This window comes from Lampris incognitus, unplaced genomic scaffold (genome assembly GCF_029633865.1).
Source record: "Lampris incognitus isolate fLamInc1 unplaced genomic scaffold, fLamInc1.hap2 scaffold_175, whole genome shotgun sequence".
Lineage (NCBI taxonomy): Eukaryota > Metazoa > Chordata > Actinopteri > Lampriformes > Lampridae > Lampris > Lampris incognitus.
Genome location: NW_026611135.1, coordinates 75,309 through 92,788, shown reverse-complemented (window position 1 = coordinate 92,788; position 17,480 = coordinate 75,309). Strand labels below are relative to the sequence as shown.

Genomic DNA, 17,480 nt, shown 5'->3' with positions numbered 1-17,480 from the left:
CTTGATTACAATGCGGGCTGGTTTGCTAGATAGCACAAAGGTTACAAGACTCTTGAATGGAACTGATTCAAGAACCAGAGCTAATTTGGTGGAAAGGGGGTATTTGTGACCTTGAACATTTCCTTCACTTGTCTTCCCCAGGCAATGTGGTGTATGACTTCTTCAAAGGACATGAGCTCAACCCTCGCATCAAAAACTTTGACCTGAAGTTCTTCTGCGAGATGCGCCCGGGTCTGATTGGCTGGGTGAGTTGATGTAGATAATGGAGGCCCAGTTTTGGTTAAAACAAATTCGTTTCCTTTTTAACAAGTCGGTTATTCTATATTATTGGGCGGCACGGGGGCGCAGTGGTTAGTGCGGTCGCCTCACAGCAAGAAGGTCCTGGGTTCGAGCCCCGGGGTTGTCCAACCTTGGGGGTCGTCCTCTGTGTGAAGTTTGTATGTTCTCCCCATGTCTGCGTGGGTTTCCCCGGGTGCACCGGTTTCCTCCCACAGTCCAAAGACATGTAGGTCAGGTGAATCGGCCATACTAGATTGTCCCTAGGTGTGTGTGTGGGTCCTGTGATGGCCTGGCGACCTGTCCAGGGTGTCTCCCCGCCTGCTGCCCAATGACTGCCTGGATAGGCTCCAGCATCCCCGCGACCCTGAGAGCAGGATAAGCGGTTTGCATAATAATGGACATGTATTCCAACAACAATTTCCAAAAAGCTACACGCAGGTGTCAGTTAATAAAACAGTTTAATGTACAATTTTATCTCAAAAAGATAAAAGTTTGTCTATGAACCTTTACACTGTATATACTAACATCAGTCGCCCCGAGGCTGGAGTGGTTGTCATTTTGAATACACATTGCGCCCTCTGGTGGCCAATTGTTAAAGTACATCTATTCAGATTTGCATTAAGTCTGTTTTAGGACTGCAACTAACAACTATTTTGATAATCCGTCGATTATTTCTTTGATTATCAATGAGTTGAATAAAATCACAAAAACTAATTTATATGCATCATCCAACAACAACTTAGTTTTTGTATCTAGGTAAGAAAATCAAATAAAGTTGAATCAGTTCATCTGGCTACAACCTTTATTGACAGAAATGTTTCATCACTCATCTAAGTGACTTTTCAGTCTAAACTGACTGTAGGTATCCCCACCTTTATCAATACAGTTGCATAACGACCAGTTTTATATGCAAATATGGGCGTGACCATTAACTAGAGTTTCAATGACCATGTGTACTATTCACAGAGGATTTGGGAATGTTTGCAATCACAGCATTGTAAGATGGCGACAGATAATAATAATCATTACATTTGTAAACCCCCCCCCCCCCCCGGTTTGGGGATGGTCATTCTCTTTTAACATAGATGGCCTCTTTGACTCCCCGTTCAAACCAGCGTTCCTCCCTATCGCGGATGTGCACATCCTCATCCTTGAAAGAGTGGCCACTGGTCAGTAGATGGGTGTAGACTGCGGACTCCTGGCCTGACACATTAGCTGTCCTGTGTTGTGCCATTCTCTTGACCAACGTCTGGTTTGGTTTCCCCAATGTACAATTCACGCAATCCTCCTGGCACTTAATAGCCTACACTATATTGCTCTGTTTGTGCCGGGGGACCCGATCCTTGGGGACGACCAACTTCTGGCACAGCGTGTTTTGGGGTTTGAAAGCAACTGAGACACGGTGTTTGGAAAATACGCGTCTCAACTTCTCCGACACTGCTGCCACATACGGAACCACCACTGGATTACGCTTAGGCAGCTGTTGTCCTTCTCTCTTTGATTGGCTGGTGCACTGTTTGGGCATCTTTCAGGGTTTGACAAACACCCAGTTAGGATAACCACACTTAACCAAGGCCTGTTTAATATGGGATTTCTCCCCTTTCCCGGCCGCTTTGTTGGTAGTGATGTTGTCAGCGTGGTTGTACTGCGTCCTGATGACTCCTAGTTTGTGCTCCAGTGGATGATGAGAGTCAAACCTTAAGTATTGATCAGTATGTGTTGGTTTACAGTAAACATCAACAATCACCAATTGCAATTTCACAGTCGTAAGAAGGCTAACCTGTCGTTTTACACATCCTCCCTGGTGAACTTGATGTGGTTGTCCAGAGTTAATGTGGTTGGTGAAATGTGGTACATCCTGAGATTTAATTTTAACACAGGTGTCGTCCACATTTCTGAACCAATGGCTAGGTGGTGTCCCTGGATGGGACAATCGGAGCCCTCTTTTCCACTTCCTCCATATACAAGTTGGCCACTGCAGATGAGACTGGGGAATCCATAGCACCCATGCCTCGCTGCCTATAGTACTGCCCCCTTTATGTGAAGTACGTAGACTGAAAACAGCTTCAGGAGCAGACACACTTGGTCAGTGTTAAGGGTGGTCCTATTGCTAAGGGTGGGATCGTTTTGTAATTTCATACGGATTACCTCCACTGCTTCATCCTCCTCTATAATGATGTCCGTCACCTTATCCACAAAATCCATAGTGTTCTGAAAGTGATGTTCACTTTGTTGTATTTATTTGCCTAATGTGTTCTGGGGAGTGTTTGTATGTTTTAAATGTTGCCGCTGCTACACAACAGTTGCCCCTCTGAGGACAAATACAACCTACTTGACTTGATTACTACCGAACAACGGGTTAAGAATAGATGCAAGAAACTTAAGAGATGTTGCGTCCAGATGAACTGATTCAACTTTTTTTTATTAACTTAAGTAACACAAATATGACCAAAATGTATGCTATACAACGTGTGCAAAAAGATATATGCTCGTAACAAAGTGCACAAAAAACCCAGCTATTTTTTTATGTTGCTTGAACAGACCTGAGCTGTTAAAATGATAATGTAAAACATTGTTAATAGGCTTTGCTACATCAAATAGCTTTAACAGGCCATGGACTATGAAGGTAGATTGTTTCTGTAGTAACACTTTCTCATTCACTCACTCATACACTATCTCTCACACTCACCCTCACTCTCTTTCTATAGGAACTTTGCATTGCAATGCAAAAATATTAGCATGTCCACATGCTCCTGGATCACGAGCAAACATCAGCTATTAAATCACAGCTGATAAACAAGAACTACCTGATGTGAGACGAATGATTCCTCAATTCAAAACACAATGCATGCCATAAGTCTAAATTCGTATAATTAAATAAGATTTTGTATTAACTTAACCTGCTGTTGAGTCCCCCTTCGTCCATGGCTCCAACATGTTTTCGTTTCAGGTATTCTTTCATTGCCATAGCCAGCTCCGCAACACAGCGTGCAACAACATAGACCCAAAGATTCAGTAATGAAATTTGTTGCCAACTATTTTTATAATAGAATTTTGTCGATTTGTTGTTGCAGCCCTAAGATATTGATGCAGTACAATCTCAAGGACGCAGATTAGAACTGTGTACTAATCGACTATGTATTTCTTCCATCCCTCTGACCAGTGTGTGATCAACTTTGCAATGGCACTGGCAGAGATGAAGCAGCAGGGTCTGGAGGCTCCGTCTCACGCCATGATCCTGGTCAACCTCTTCCAGCTTCTCTATGTGGTGGATGGCCTCTGGAATGAGGTATAGCTGTAAATACACAGGATACTGACTTTACTTTGGATTAATTGCACAGGAACACATTAAGGTTAAGTGATTAAATATAAAAATAAAAAATATACATTAGCAGGTCGTCTTTACAAAAATCCCACAAAAGTTCTCTGCAGTGTTAATCAAATAATTGTCCCTCCCTCCAGGAAGCTATCCTGACCACCATGGATCTGATGCATGATGGTTTCGGCTTCATGCTGGCCTTTGGTGACCTGGTGTGGGTTCCCTTCACCTATACCCTGCAAGCTTATTACCTGGTCAGCCACCCCAACCCCCTGGGCCCTCCAGCACTCATAGCCATTATCACCATCAAACGTGAGTGAAAGTCGGGCATAAAACACTCGTTTAATTTTGCCAAGTAACTTGTACATTTGAAGAGATTTGCAAACGGACTGGTTTGCTTTAAACCAAATTGGCCAGCAGACTTGCCATTATTTGACTCATTGATAGGGGTAAGTCATATTGATAATTTCATGATATTTTGGGAATGACAGTTCCTATGAGTATTTTGAGAAATTAGTAATGTGGATATGATCAAGCAGGTGGAGCCATTAATTTCACTCAGCTAAAACAGTCTAATATGTTCAGAAAATTGCATTACTTTACTGTAATGCAGACTACTATGAGACCAGGGAATGACAACATGCAGGCTCATATTGATATGGCCTGTCCAGGGTGTTTCCCTGCTTGCCGCTCAATGACTGCTGGGATAGGGTCCAGCATCCCCGCAACCCTGAGCATGATAGGATAATGGATGGATGGATATTGATATGGCAAAAGGACTGAAAAATAAATAATGTATCATTTGCATTTCTTTGCAATCTGAACAAATTCAGAAGGTTAAAATTAGGAATTCATGGTTGAATAGTCCTGAGTAAAGAAAGCAAGACCTCAGAAGGAATTATACTTGTATTTAAGGATGTTAAAACTTTTTTTTTTCTTCAGTCCTCGGTTTCTACATCTTCAGGAAATCAAATTCTCAAAAGAACACCTTCAGGAGAAACCCATCTGACCCCAGCCTAGCCAGTAAGTATTCTCTATCTCTCAGGGCTCTATAGAGAATTTATTACGGCAAGAGCCTGTTGGATTCTATGAGAAAATTGGTGGGGAGGAACAGAGGGTTTAAGTGATCCAAGACATCAGAATCATGTTTATTATCCATGGAATTTGACTCCGGTATCGTAGCGCTCTCAGTGCACTTAACACAGAATAACAACACAACAATCTTCAGATATATACACAAGGATTAACTTACATACATGCCTGAGGCAGATGGTCATGACAGTGTGTACCAGTATATGTACCGTATATACACTGGTTGGATTATTTGACAGTGTTCATTTGGAGTACAGTGCTCTGTAGTGCCTGCCAGAGGGGAGGAGTTGGAACAGGTTGTGATGGGTCTGCAGTGATGTTGCCTGCCCATTTCCCGAATCTGGAGATGTATAAATTCTGAATGGAGGGCAGGTTGGGACCAATGATTTTCTCTGCAGACCTAACTGTCTGTTGTAGTCTGTCCCTGTCCTGTTTGGTGGCCGAACCAAACCACACAGTGATGGATGTGCACAGGACAGACTGGATTATTGCAGTGTAGAACTGAATCAACAGTTCCTGAGGCAGGTTGAATTTCTTGGCGGAGAAAGTACATCCTTTGTTGGGCCTTTTTGATGATAGTGTCTATTAGGGATGTCTCAATCAGATCCACGGCATCGGGTCGATACTGGTCCAGAATGCTGGATTGGAGGGGAGGGGAAAAAAATTATGCGATACCTATCCGATACAAACCATGGCGAAATCTAGCTTAAACCATCCCCTACATGCTTGTATATTATATCTACTTTCTGGATTTCTTCTTCATATTAGCACTTCCCGTGACAGGCATCTCTGGTTAAGCGGTGCAGCAAGTCAAGTGGTAACAACAGTAGTAGCCAATTAGTCGCATGTGTATGAGTGTTAACTACCTGTGGAATAGTCATGTCAGTGGTGCGGGAGTATTTCAACCTTAAAGAGGAAAAAAATCCAACAACCAAATGCAAATGTTTCAAAGGGTGGAAGTGCTGTTGGTCAGTTTAACACCACCTGGAACAACACCAGGAATTTCTGCATGCAGCGGCTGCAAAGAAGCAAAATGCCCCAACAGCAGACATTGATGGAATCAATAAAAAGGCGAGAGAAACTGCCCCCAGACAAGCAACAAGGCGAAATCGATAACAGAGAAACAAGTTCAGTTTATTGTCCTGGACAACCAACCCTTTTCGGTGATAGAAAATGTGGGGTTTCGACACTTAATTGAGCACCTCACTACACTTTGCCCAGTCACCATTATATAACGGAAAAAGCCATCCCTCATATGCACAACGAAGTTTGCAATTTTCTCTCCAAACTCTTGGAGACTGTAGGCGTGGTTAGTTTCAAAACAGACATATGGAGCTCAGATGTGCATCCAATGTCCTTGTTGAGTCTGACGGCTCACACACAGGGGATTTCATTACAGCAGCCATTGAGGAAATGCTGTGTGAATGGAAGTTTAATATAAACAAAGTGCATGTAGTTTTAAGGGATAATGCACAAAATATGAAGAAGGCAATGGATCAACTTGGTGTGGCGAGTTTAGGATGCTTCGCGTGCACACTATAGCTGATTGTGCATGAGGGAATGTTGTCGCAGCGCAGTGTAAATGACGCACTGGCCAATGGAGAAAAATAGTAGGCCACTTCAAAAACTCACCTATTCATGTTTAGAAGACATCCAAGTAGAGCTAAACATGCAGCCTAAGCATTTACACCAGGACATCCAAACTAGGTAGAACAGCACCCAGTACATGCTTGAAAGCCTCATTGCACAGAAACGGGCACTGTCAGCATATATATGGCTGAATACGACCTGCCAGCTACACTAACAGCAAACCAATGGGGCCTGTTGGAGAAGGCTCCCACGGTTCTGGTACCTTTTGAGGAGACGGCGACCCCTAATGGGAGCAGCTGAAAGTAGTAGTACAAAAGTAAAACAAAATATCGGAAGTGAAAAAGTGGTATCAGGACATCTCTAGTGTCTATGTTGGATGCCCACCTTAGGTCCTGGGAGATCGTGGAACCCATAGCACAGCAGCAACCTCACCCGAAACCTGCAGAACCAAGCCAAACCACACTGAATAGTAACACCTACAAGCTTCCATCAACCTCAGCTTGTGCACAGAAGATTACAGAGTCGGTGGTGCTTTTTATTTGTAAAGATTTGCGCCCATATAGCATTGTTGAAAACCCCAGCTTCAAACATATGGTGCAGCGCTATGTGATCCCAACTCATGACGATATAGCAGTGCCCAGGCTTTATGAAGAGGTGAAGAAAACTGTTAAAACATCTCTTACCTCTGCAGAGAGAGTGGCCCTGACATGCAACGGTTGAACAACAAAAGCCATCGAATCGATGTTGTGATTACGTCCCACCATGATATGGCATCTACATTTCAGTTCAGTGTGGTCAGTGACACAGTTTGCACTGTGCAATGCAGAGATACTATTTTAATAAATAGTTTCAACTCAATTTGTCTGCTTAGTTATCAAAATATGTGATAAATATTAGACAACCCAAGTAATACAGAGCAAGTTGTATTTTCAGCTATATTTTTAAATTATGTAGAGTATTGCAATGTGAATATGGAGATGCCAGGGAAGAGGAAAAGAGGAAGGTCAAAGAGGAGGTTTATGGATGTGGTGAGGGAGGACATGCAGGTGGCTGGTGTGACAGGAAGATGTAGAGGACAGGAAGAAATGGAAACGGGTTATCCGCTGTCGCAACTCCTAATGGGAGCAGCTGAAAGTAGTAGTAGTAGTAGAGTATAGCAATGTATCATGGTACATATCGCGAGGTACTTGCTAATACCCAGCCCTAGTACAACGTTATCAGAGGTACAGCTATGCTTACTTCCTCTTAAAGATGTTCAAACTCTATGTGAAATATTTTTTCAACAGCATCTAGTCACTGCGGGTGTTTGAAAATATTAGGTGTCTTCAAAATCCAAACACCCAAGTGTAAGCAGCTCAAAACTAAATAATACTTTTTGTTTTTTCCAACCCTGCTCTCTGTTTGAGCCTGACAGTGAAAAAATGCTGAATAGTCAGACTGAAAGTAATGTTTTAGACTAGTTTTATGCTGTCTTTGCGACTCTGTCAAAGAAGATTGAATCAGTTCATCTGGATACGTTTCATCAATCAGTTTAGACTGAAGAGGTCACTTAGATGAGTGATGAAACGTATCTGTCAATAAACATTGTATCCAGATGAACTGATTCAACTTCCTTTGATTTTCTTAGCTGGATTATTGAACATGCATAAAGACATTGTGACTCGAGTGTGTTTTTTTCCCCCTTTGTTTCCCACCCCCTAGACCTGAAGACGATCCCTACGGCCACAGGGAAGAATTTGCTGGCTGGCGGCTGGTGGAGCGTGGTTCGCCACCCTAACTACCTGGGAGACCTCATCATGGCCCTAGCCTGGTCCCTACCCTGTGGTGAGTCACTGCACCTCATGGCTGTTGTTTTCACTAGGGTTAGATTTTTTTTCTAACTGATCACATGCACATGTTCACACATGCTCACTACCATTACTGTTCACTCAAGGCTGCAATTTCTTAAGGGTCATATTCATTTTAAGACTTGCAAAGGGGTTATATGACATTATTTGTAGGGCTCACATAAACATGGATGGATAGATACTTTAGAGCAAAGGGTCCCCAACCTTTTTTGCACCGTGGACCGGGTGATGGGTGGGTGGGTTAATAACGACTGGAATATAGGTTAGGCTTATAAGTCAATAGTATCATAACATTTAAAGTAATGTTTGGATATTAAACACACAGTGCATATTTTCCTTGCATTACATAACATACATATAACAACATTGCAACTCACTAATATCACTGAATCAGTGGGAGTCCCGGGCTTGTTTCCCTGCAGCAAGACGGTCCAATCGAGGGATGATGTGAGACAGTGACACCTGAAGGGTGTTTCTTAAGTCCAGTCTATTCCGCAATTTTGTTTTCGTGCTGGGATAGGCTCCAGCATCACTGCAACCCTGAGAGCAGGGTAAGCATTTTGATAATGGATGGATGGATTCATTGTAGAAAATCCCGCTTCACAGAGATATGATGTTGGGAATGGAAGCAAAGTTTTCAGTGCTTTTGTAGGTATCTCAGGATATTCAGCCTCGACTTTGATCCAGAATGTCAGCAGAGATGTTACGCCAAACATACTTCTCCGCCCACCGTCATTTGCAAGCTCAAGGAGCTAATCTTCTTCCCACGCTGACATGGACGCTTCGCCGGGGGACATTGACAAATGGCTCACGGATCCATTCCTTTACATTTCTTGGGTCATCTGCGGTTGAGAAATAACGCTCAAATTCTGTCAACAGCGAAGCCAGGTGATCGTGCTCCAGCTGGGAGAAGCACGGTGCAGCCTCAGTCTCTCGCAAAATCCCAGCTAATGTTTCGAACATGTCAAATATGCCCCTGTCTACTCGCCGTACCCACAGTTCCAGTTGGGCTTTGAATGCAGACACTTTATCTGCCAACTTGAAGACAGTTGTCATTCTCCCTTGAAGTGACGAATTCAGTTCATTGAGGAGGTTGAAGATGTCACACAGATAAGCAAGTTTTGTTATCCACTCCTCGTCACTGAAGTGTGCTGCCAGTGGTGACTTTTTTTCGGAAAGAAATCTCTGTAGTGGCTCTCTTACCTCAAAAACCTGGACCAGGGATCTCCCCCTTGATAACCACCTGACTTCAGTGTGTAAGAGAAGGCGTCTGCTCTGCATCCATTTCCTCGCACAGCTGCTCAAAACAGACATGAGTTAAGGGCGTGTGCTTTGATGTGGTTGATAATTTTAATAATGCTGTTCAGATCAGTTGACATTTTTTGGCCAGCATTGCTCTGTGTATCACACAGTGTGCAGACTGACATTCAGGAGCAACCTCTGACTCGGGTAGTGAAACCAGACAGCCGTCCAGTCATAGCCCCATTTGTGCATATTCTAACACAGAATGACCAGTCCAGTTTGCCTGACGTGTAGTCATCCAAAGACTTGAACAGTTCTGCCCCAGTTGTGTTAGTTGGCAGCGATAGAGCCCACAACATATCCCATGCAGAATGTCTTAAAATATATATCGCACATAAACCAGCAGTATTGCCTTGTCGACATTGGTAAACTCGACTTGGATAGCATACCACGGTGACTCATTAAGCCGCTCCAACAACTGTGCTTCTATGTCCTCCACTATTTCATCAATTCTCCTTGAAACTGGTATCTGAAAGAGGGACCTTTGCCACCTTGTTAGCTGCAGCTTCCCCCAACAGTTCACGGTACATGTCCTTGGCAGCAGGCAGAATCAATTCTTCGCCAATAGTGAAAGGCTTCTTAGCCTTAGCAATACGACTAGCCACTACATACGACGCTCTCAGAGCAGCAGCATTTGTAAAGAGGTGGTGGCTCTCACTCAAAGAACTCCACGGGTTTGTCTTTAAGTGCAGGGTGCTTGGACTCAAGGTGCCGAACCAGTTTTGAGGGCATCATTGCCTCATTAGACAGATTGTCTCCGCATATCACACACAGGGGGCTCGGAGCATGTGAGTCACTGATCGCAAAAAAGCCGTATTTTAGGTACGACTCATATTTCCTATTGAAGGAAGCTTTCTTTTTTTTTGTTGTTGCTGTCTCGGCCTCTGCTGTCTCTGCGTTATCATCGTCATTAGACCTTTTATCTCCCCTACCTCTTCCGAAGAAACTCTCAGCGATGTTTGTTTTTTACCGGGACTCATGGTAGCTAACTCGCTGCTAGTAGCGAGTTGACTGCGTGATAAAATTACATCATTGTACGCACTTAAAAGTATCTGTTTCAAATTAAAAGCCCTCTAGCATTACACGGTCTAGCCGGGCTTTTATTTGAATATTGTTTCCTTGCGGCCCGGTGCTGGTCCGTGGCCAAGTGGTTGGGGACCCCTGCTTTAGAGGATATTTTGTTTCACCTCTCGTGAGGACATTACGGTATTTCCCAGACTATAAGTCACTGTTTTTTTTACTCAACTGGCTGGTCCTGTGACTTGTATTCCAAAGTGACTTATACATAATGTAAATTTTGTGGGACGAATACACTGCATTTGAATTAAGGCCACTAGATAGCACTGTTTAATCTTGTGATTCAATTGTAAATACTGTACTGTAGTGATGTGGATGGTTGTTTGGGCAGGTGGGTCAAAAAGCAGTGTTCCGAGTAATTTATAAATAACTTACAGAAACACTGCGTGCAATGCTAGGCTGTGCATTACTAGTCCACCTTCTCTCTCGTTCTCTCCCACACGCAGCTTTACCATAAATTTGTGATTGTACATGTGGTCAATGCATGTGTTTTAGAGCAGTCATTCCCAGAGACTGGGTCGGCACCAACGGGTGAGTTGCAGGGGATATTATTTTTGTCGCCAAATGAGGGAGCTTGTTGGTATTTCTATCACACTCACGGTTTCTGCCAGAAATAGACTGAACACTATACCCGATATGTGTGATGCGCTCTCCTCTTGTACACTGGACTGAAATGCAATGCTAAAACGCAAGAAGGCCCACCTATCACATTAGCAAAGGGTAAGTAAAATTAATTTGCACAATTGGATATTTGGAGTGCCGCATCTCCGTGACCATGAGAGCAGGATAAGCGGTTCAGATAATGGATGGATATTTGGAGTAGGCTACCAAGATCATACTTGGGATGAGTAAATAGCACATAATGGGCCCAATGAGATTTTGCTGCTATTCAACAATAAACAACACCGTTTGGAACAATTTGTCTGTTTATTTAGTAGACGCTATTAGGCTAAGATACAATAAGCATTGCCTTATTATGCTGGGCAAACAGGCCAAAAACAGAATGGTGCAACACAGCTCACTTTGCTCTAGCCTAGGCTAAATTTGGAGCTTTGTAGGTTAGGTTTGGGTGTTTAATTAACACTACAACGACCAAGGCCGTCATTCTGACAATTTTGGATTTTCAAAGTTTAATAACTTTGGGGGGGATACAGGCCTGTCGCTCCCTGAATGCTCCTCAAATTGCACACATTTGCATTAAAATGAGTTTTAGATCGATTGCACAAAAAAGTTATAAGATCTACCTAAAACGGCCACGAGCCGACAAAAAGACAGCTCGTAATTTGTGCGTGGTCGTGCACGTCATGTCACTATTTATGACGTGTGTTGGTCGCATCATTTCCTTCGCAAAGTTCATTGCTCTGTCCTAGAAACACACTAGCACTCTCCAGTGCAGAGTAATAGTCTAAACTTGAATATTGCCAACATGTCTGGTTACAGACGCCGTTTCAGATGCACCATGACTACCACCGAGGCATAGCAGTATTTATAGGCGTTGGACAGTGGCCATTTTAAATTGTTTGAAAAATAGTATTAAAGTTGTTAGAATATTAATTTTGGTGTCAGTCGTTTCTTAACAGACATACTAACATATGCAATGTATTAATATACCAACTGGGTATTTATCTTGACAGAATATAGAGTGTACAAACTGGGTATCATTTTGACCGCCCATGGTCGTTTTAGGTAGGAGTGAAATCCCGGTCGTTCTCGTGTTAACGCATATTTTAGGGCAGGGATAGGCAACATGGTCCAGAAAGGTCCGGTGTGGGTGTAGGTCTTTGTTCCAACCAAGCAGTTACACACCTGATTCTATTGGTCAACCAATAGTCTTTGCTAAGGACCTTGATTTGTAGACTCAGGTGTGTAACTCCCTTGGTTGGAACAAAGACCTACACCCACACCGGACCTTTCTGGACCATGTTGCCTATCCATACTGTTTAGGGGGTCAGGTGGGTGTGGGTATTAAAAAAACCCTGACCCCGGCATCTCTACTGTACCACCACATAAATGCAACTTATACACCAACGTGACTTAAATACAGTACTTCCTATCGACATATTTCCACCATTAGCACTGAAAATTTCTCCATTTCCACTTCTTAAATTTTGGTGATCACACAGGAAGCTGTTAAAATTTCTATACCCACGATTTGTGTTCTATGTGTGAAGAATTAATTAGATATATGATTCGGTAATGTGAATGAATAAGGAAAAATTACATTGGTACACTGACCAAAATATAAAATCAAGTCAAGATATCAATATTTTCCTGCATTTGCATCCATTTTAAATTGAGAAAGGGCTTAAACTTTCTTCTATGCAAAATGTGATTGACAAGTTTATGCAGCTGTAGCACAACTTACCCAAAAAAATTGCAGAAAATTTTGCAGTGAGGTGTGAATCAGCCTCAAGTCTTCTCCTTCCTTGTCCCCTTGTGCGTGGATGTGTGCAGGTTTCAGCCATCTCCTGCCGTGGTACTACATGATCTACTTCATCATCTTGCTGGTGCACCGAGACTCACGTGACATGAGCGAGTGCCGGAGAAAGTACGGCTCAGCGTGGGACGAGTACTGCCAGACCGTCCGCTACCGGATCATTCCAGGCATCTACTGAGGGAAGAACGCTGATCCACAATCCCAACCTCAACGCCGAAAGCTCCTGAGCTGAGGCCCTTTGGACCCAGTAATCACCCTTTGGCAATGGAGGCTTACTAGAGACAACAAAAGAGGAAAGAAAAAAAAACCTGAATGTATTAATTGACTGATCTGAAATTTTAACTATTTTTCTAATTTAAAATTTTTAAAAACATTTTTAAAGAAGCGTGACTCTGGGAGATTTTGAAGAAACAGCAGCTTCTGTCATGCTCAGATGTAAGAAAAAAATAATGGTCATCGGTGGATGAACTGTTTGGATTTTTGCCTTTAAGAAAAATATTGTCAAAAAGTTTACAGTATCAAAGACCACATTTAAAAAATAACGCCTCTGCTGGGAAACTTGGTTAGGATGTATATTTTTGTATATATACAACTTTTTTGTACTCCAAAAAAAAAAATTAAAAAAACCCTTTCAACTCACCATTTTCATAAATTTTGCAATTGACTCCAATATTCAAGTTGTAACAATATCGGCTTGGCTTTTATTTTGAAGTAGTCTTGTAAGTACACTTTTCTAGTACATTTTTAAAGCTTGTGTATATTGTGAAAGTGGGATTAAAATGCTACTTTTTTACCTGTACAGTGAAATTTTTAGGAATAATTTTCTCTCTCAGGATCCAGGACTTTGTCATAAAGTTACATAATTTTAACAATTTTGTTGTGAATATTTTTTTTCCTTGGAGATGTAGTGTAAAATTTAGTGTTAAATGATTTTGGTATTTTTGAGAAAAATGCACTAATGAGAAGACTTATTTTCATAGCTTATCACACCCAAAGTCTATTTGATTTGGCTTTGCTACCTCAGATTCACTCACTGCCAGATTCCTTCCTCCCACCCGTACCCTTTGGGGGGCAGCGTTGTGTAGTTTTGAGCATGATGTGACTGTTGGAAAATGAAGTTTGACCTTTGCTTGTCTCTTTGATCAAGGTCCCGACAATATCAGACTAGAGTTGGGTTGGACAAGTGGCCATCCAGTGAACAGTGTTGTGTTTTTTGGAATGGTGCTCATGTTCATCTGTCTTTCAAATTTCTGGCCCCCCCTTAAATCAAATCAAACGACCCCCCCGAGCAGCCCTGTTCACCCGTGTTAAGTTGGTTTCCAGAGTTTATTTTATGTTGGTCGGCATTTGCCAACACTGCCAAGCATATTTTGATGATGAAGCTTTAAGTCACTAGGTTGTATGCAATATATTTAAATGAAGTGTATACTGTGACGTGGTGCAGCGCTGTGCTGTTAAGTGTGGTAGTCACCATGTGGACTAGGTCATGCATTTTCATCCTGTGCATTTGCAAACCCACAGTAGTATTTATAACGCCTGTGCAGATGTAGATGAGCAAGTTAAAAGCAACACATTAACTAGACTACGTAGCATTTTCTATGCCATGCTGACTGAATGCAATGTAAATGTATTCAATTATGTTTTTTACAATTTTAAGTTAAAAAATGGACAATAGCAATTATAGATGATGATGATGTGTTTTGGGATAGATATTTAAAGTCTCTTAATTTGGGTTTAAATTAACTTTTAAAACGAACTACCTACTTTTGACCACTGTAGCCATCTTTTTATCGTTCTCTAAATGTAGACCTGCCCTACTTAAAAATAGCTGTGTAAAATGGATGCCTTTTTAGCTCTCAATCAGCTGGCCGGGTTAATGAGTTGAATGTTATTCGAAATTGAAAAAGCTTTTGCCCATGTCCTGGTCACGTGTGGGGGGGAGAAGAGATGTGCGACGCTGTTTATCTTTGGCTTCGTAGAACGCTTTGTGCTCAACCCAGAAATGAGAGGTGATGGTATCCCGTTGTTGAAAAAAAAAAAAAAAAGCTGATGCATTTTGATTGGAAAGCCAATTAAAAGTTGAGCATTTTTCTGTGTGGTTTACAGAGTCGTTAGATGGGAAGGATCAAACCTGTGACAGTGGCTAGGAAAAACTCCTATTTGTACAAAACTTTTTGCCATAAAATAAAGATTGAAAATATTCTCTTTACCTGCGCTGTGTCCGTTTTGTTTATTTCCAGGCTCCCTGGTTTGGTTTCAGAGGCTCTCGTCAGGCTCAGTGGTGTTTTAATATAACAGGAAATGCCTTTCACTGTCCTCGCTGAATATTATTACTCTAATTCCTTAGAAAATATAACCCTCATAATTGTGTATTTTCTATCATAACAGCATGGCAAAATAACACTATGAGTCGTAAATCGTATGTACTTTCTACAGTTTGCAGTGATTGCATGGAGGCTGTTTCGACATCACCCACATGCAGGAAGAGCATCTAAAGCAGGGGTCGGGAACCTTTTTGACTGGGAGAGCCATAAAAGCCAAATATTTCTAAATATATTTCATTGAGAGCCATATAGTATTTTTAACGTATAATAAATTAAATATGTCTTACTTTTAATGCGACTTCTGGTGCTGCATGGTTTTGCTGATGGCCTTGTAGTCTGGTTCATACGTGGTGAGGTTGAGCTTCATGCAGGCGTTGAGGCTTCCATCATTTAAACGTGAGCGTAGGTTGGTCTTAATGTTCCTCATATGCGAGAAAGACTGTTCACATGCATATGTAGAGCCAAACATGGTCAATACGGCAATACTCACACGCTGCATTGTGTGGTATGTCACAGGAAGCTCGTTCCAAGTTTTAAGAATCAGCTGGTCTTCAGGTTGAAGATTTTTAATTTCTGTCCACTTGTGTTCCCTCGCCAGCTCTGCTCGCTGTCGCGCAAGACTTTCCAACTCTCCATTAAGTGACTTGAACTTACTCATCCACATGTCTGATGCCTTCAGGTCAGCAACTTCCAGCTCAAAGTCTCCGATAGAGACCCCGGGGATGCATGTCAGGTCGATTTTGTCCACTGCACACTCATGTGGATGAGTGATGAACTTGAAAAGACCAGTGCGCGCACGAAATTCTCCAAAACGTGCTTTGAATGACTGCAGGAGATTGGACGTAAAGCCAGCTAGCTGCTGGAGATCCAGATGTTGAGTGGAGTCACTTGCTAAGCATGCATCTCTAAATTGTTGCAGTCTTTCAAAGTGCAGAAGACGACCTGTTTCAATGTCCCTGAGAAAGACTTCCAGCTTGCTTTCAAATGCAAACACTGCTTGTTGAAGGGATGAGATTGTATTTCCAATACCTTGCATTTTCACATTGAGCTGGTTCAGATGGCCAGTTATGTCCACGAGATAGTGAAACTGCAGGAGCCAGTCAGTGTTGTCTAGCTCAGGATGCTTGACGCCTTTCATTTCAAGAAAAGTCCGGATTTCACTCAGGCAAGCTGCAAAACGGCTGAGCACCTTCCCCCTTGACAACCAACGCACGTTGCTGTGTAAAAGCAGACCGGGATAATGATTCCCAACTTCTTCTAACAGAGCTTTAAACTGGCGATCATTTAAAGCTCGGGCAACAATAAAGTTGACCACTCGAATGACCAGAGACATCACCTCGCCAAGCTCCTGGCCACACGTCTGAGCGCAAAGCGCCTCCTGGTGCAGGATGCAATGAAAACTTAGGATGGCTCTCTTTTCATGTTCACGGAGAAGCGCTACAAATCCTTTGTTCTTCCCCAACATACAGGGTGCACCATCAGTACAGACAGAAATAAGTTTATCCATCGGTAGTTTTTTTTCTTTAGCAAACTCCATGAAAGACATGAATAAATCCTCTCCTCTTGTTGTCCCTTTCATTGGCAAAACAGCCAAGCTTTCCTCACGCAGTGTGTCACCTGCAGCATACCTGGCAATGATACTGCACTGAGATAGACGGCTAACGTCTGTTGACTCATCTAACGCGAGAGAAAAGTATGTCCCGGCGTTTATGTCCTTAATTTGTGTTTCCTCGACTTGATTTGCCATCATGATGCTACGATCGTGCACAGTTCTTGCTGACAGGGGCATGTCTTTTATTCGTTTGATTATCTTGTCTTTATTTGGGAAGTCATCAAACAGTTCATTGGCCACATCAAGCATGAATGTTTTGGCATACTCGCCATCTGTGAATGACTTTCCATTCCTTACTATTGCCAAAGCCCCCGCAAAGCTAGCGGAATTCCCGTCCCCTTGCTTGGTCCACACACGTAGTTGCTGCTGACGCGTCTGCACTCTCCGCTGTAGCTCCTCGCGTGCCCTTTTCCTGCTGTCTGTCCCCCGCTGGATATTTCGATGCAAATGAAGCATGGTGCGTATCGAAGTGCCGCTTTATATTTGACCGTTTCATCGATGCAATTTTATCATTGCATATTAGACATACCGCAGATCCTGCTCTCTCCACAAATGCAAATTCCTCTGTCCACGCAGCCTGGAATGCACGGTAATCATCGTC

The 17,480-nt window shown here is 42.6% G+C and overlaps 1 protein-coding gene across 2 annotated transcripts in view; it reads left to right on the top strand.

Annotated features, from left to right (window-relative positions):
- Positions 1 to 15,152, top strand: part of lbr (lamin B receptor) — a 40,634-nt gene extending 25,482 nt beyond the window's left edge. For both annotated transcript variants that reach the window (XM_056301834.1, XM_056301835.1), the window contains exons 9-14: positions 142 to 245; positions 3,443 to 3,568; positions 3,742 to 3,910; positions 4,541 to 4,621; positions 7,982 to 8,104; positions 12,961 to 15,152. In XM_056301834.1, the coding sequence (XP_056157809.1) occupies positions 142 to 245; positions 3,443 to 3,568; positions 3,742 to 3,910; positions 4,541 to 4,621; positions 7,982 to 8,104; positions 12,961 to 13,121 (764 nt within the window). In that variant the 3' untranslated portion in view covers positions 13,122 to 15,152. The remainder of the gene's footprint in view (positions 1 to 141; positions 246 to 3,442; positions 3,569 to 3,741; positions 3,911 to 4,540; positions 4,622 to 7,981; positions 8,105 to 12,960) is intronic.
- The last annotated feature ends 2,328 nt before the right edge of the window (positions 15,153 to 17,480 follow it).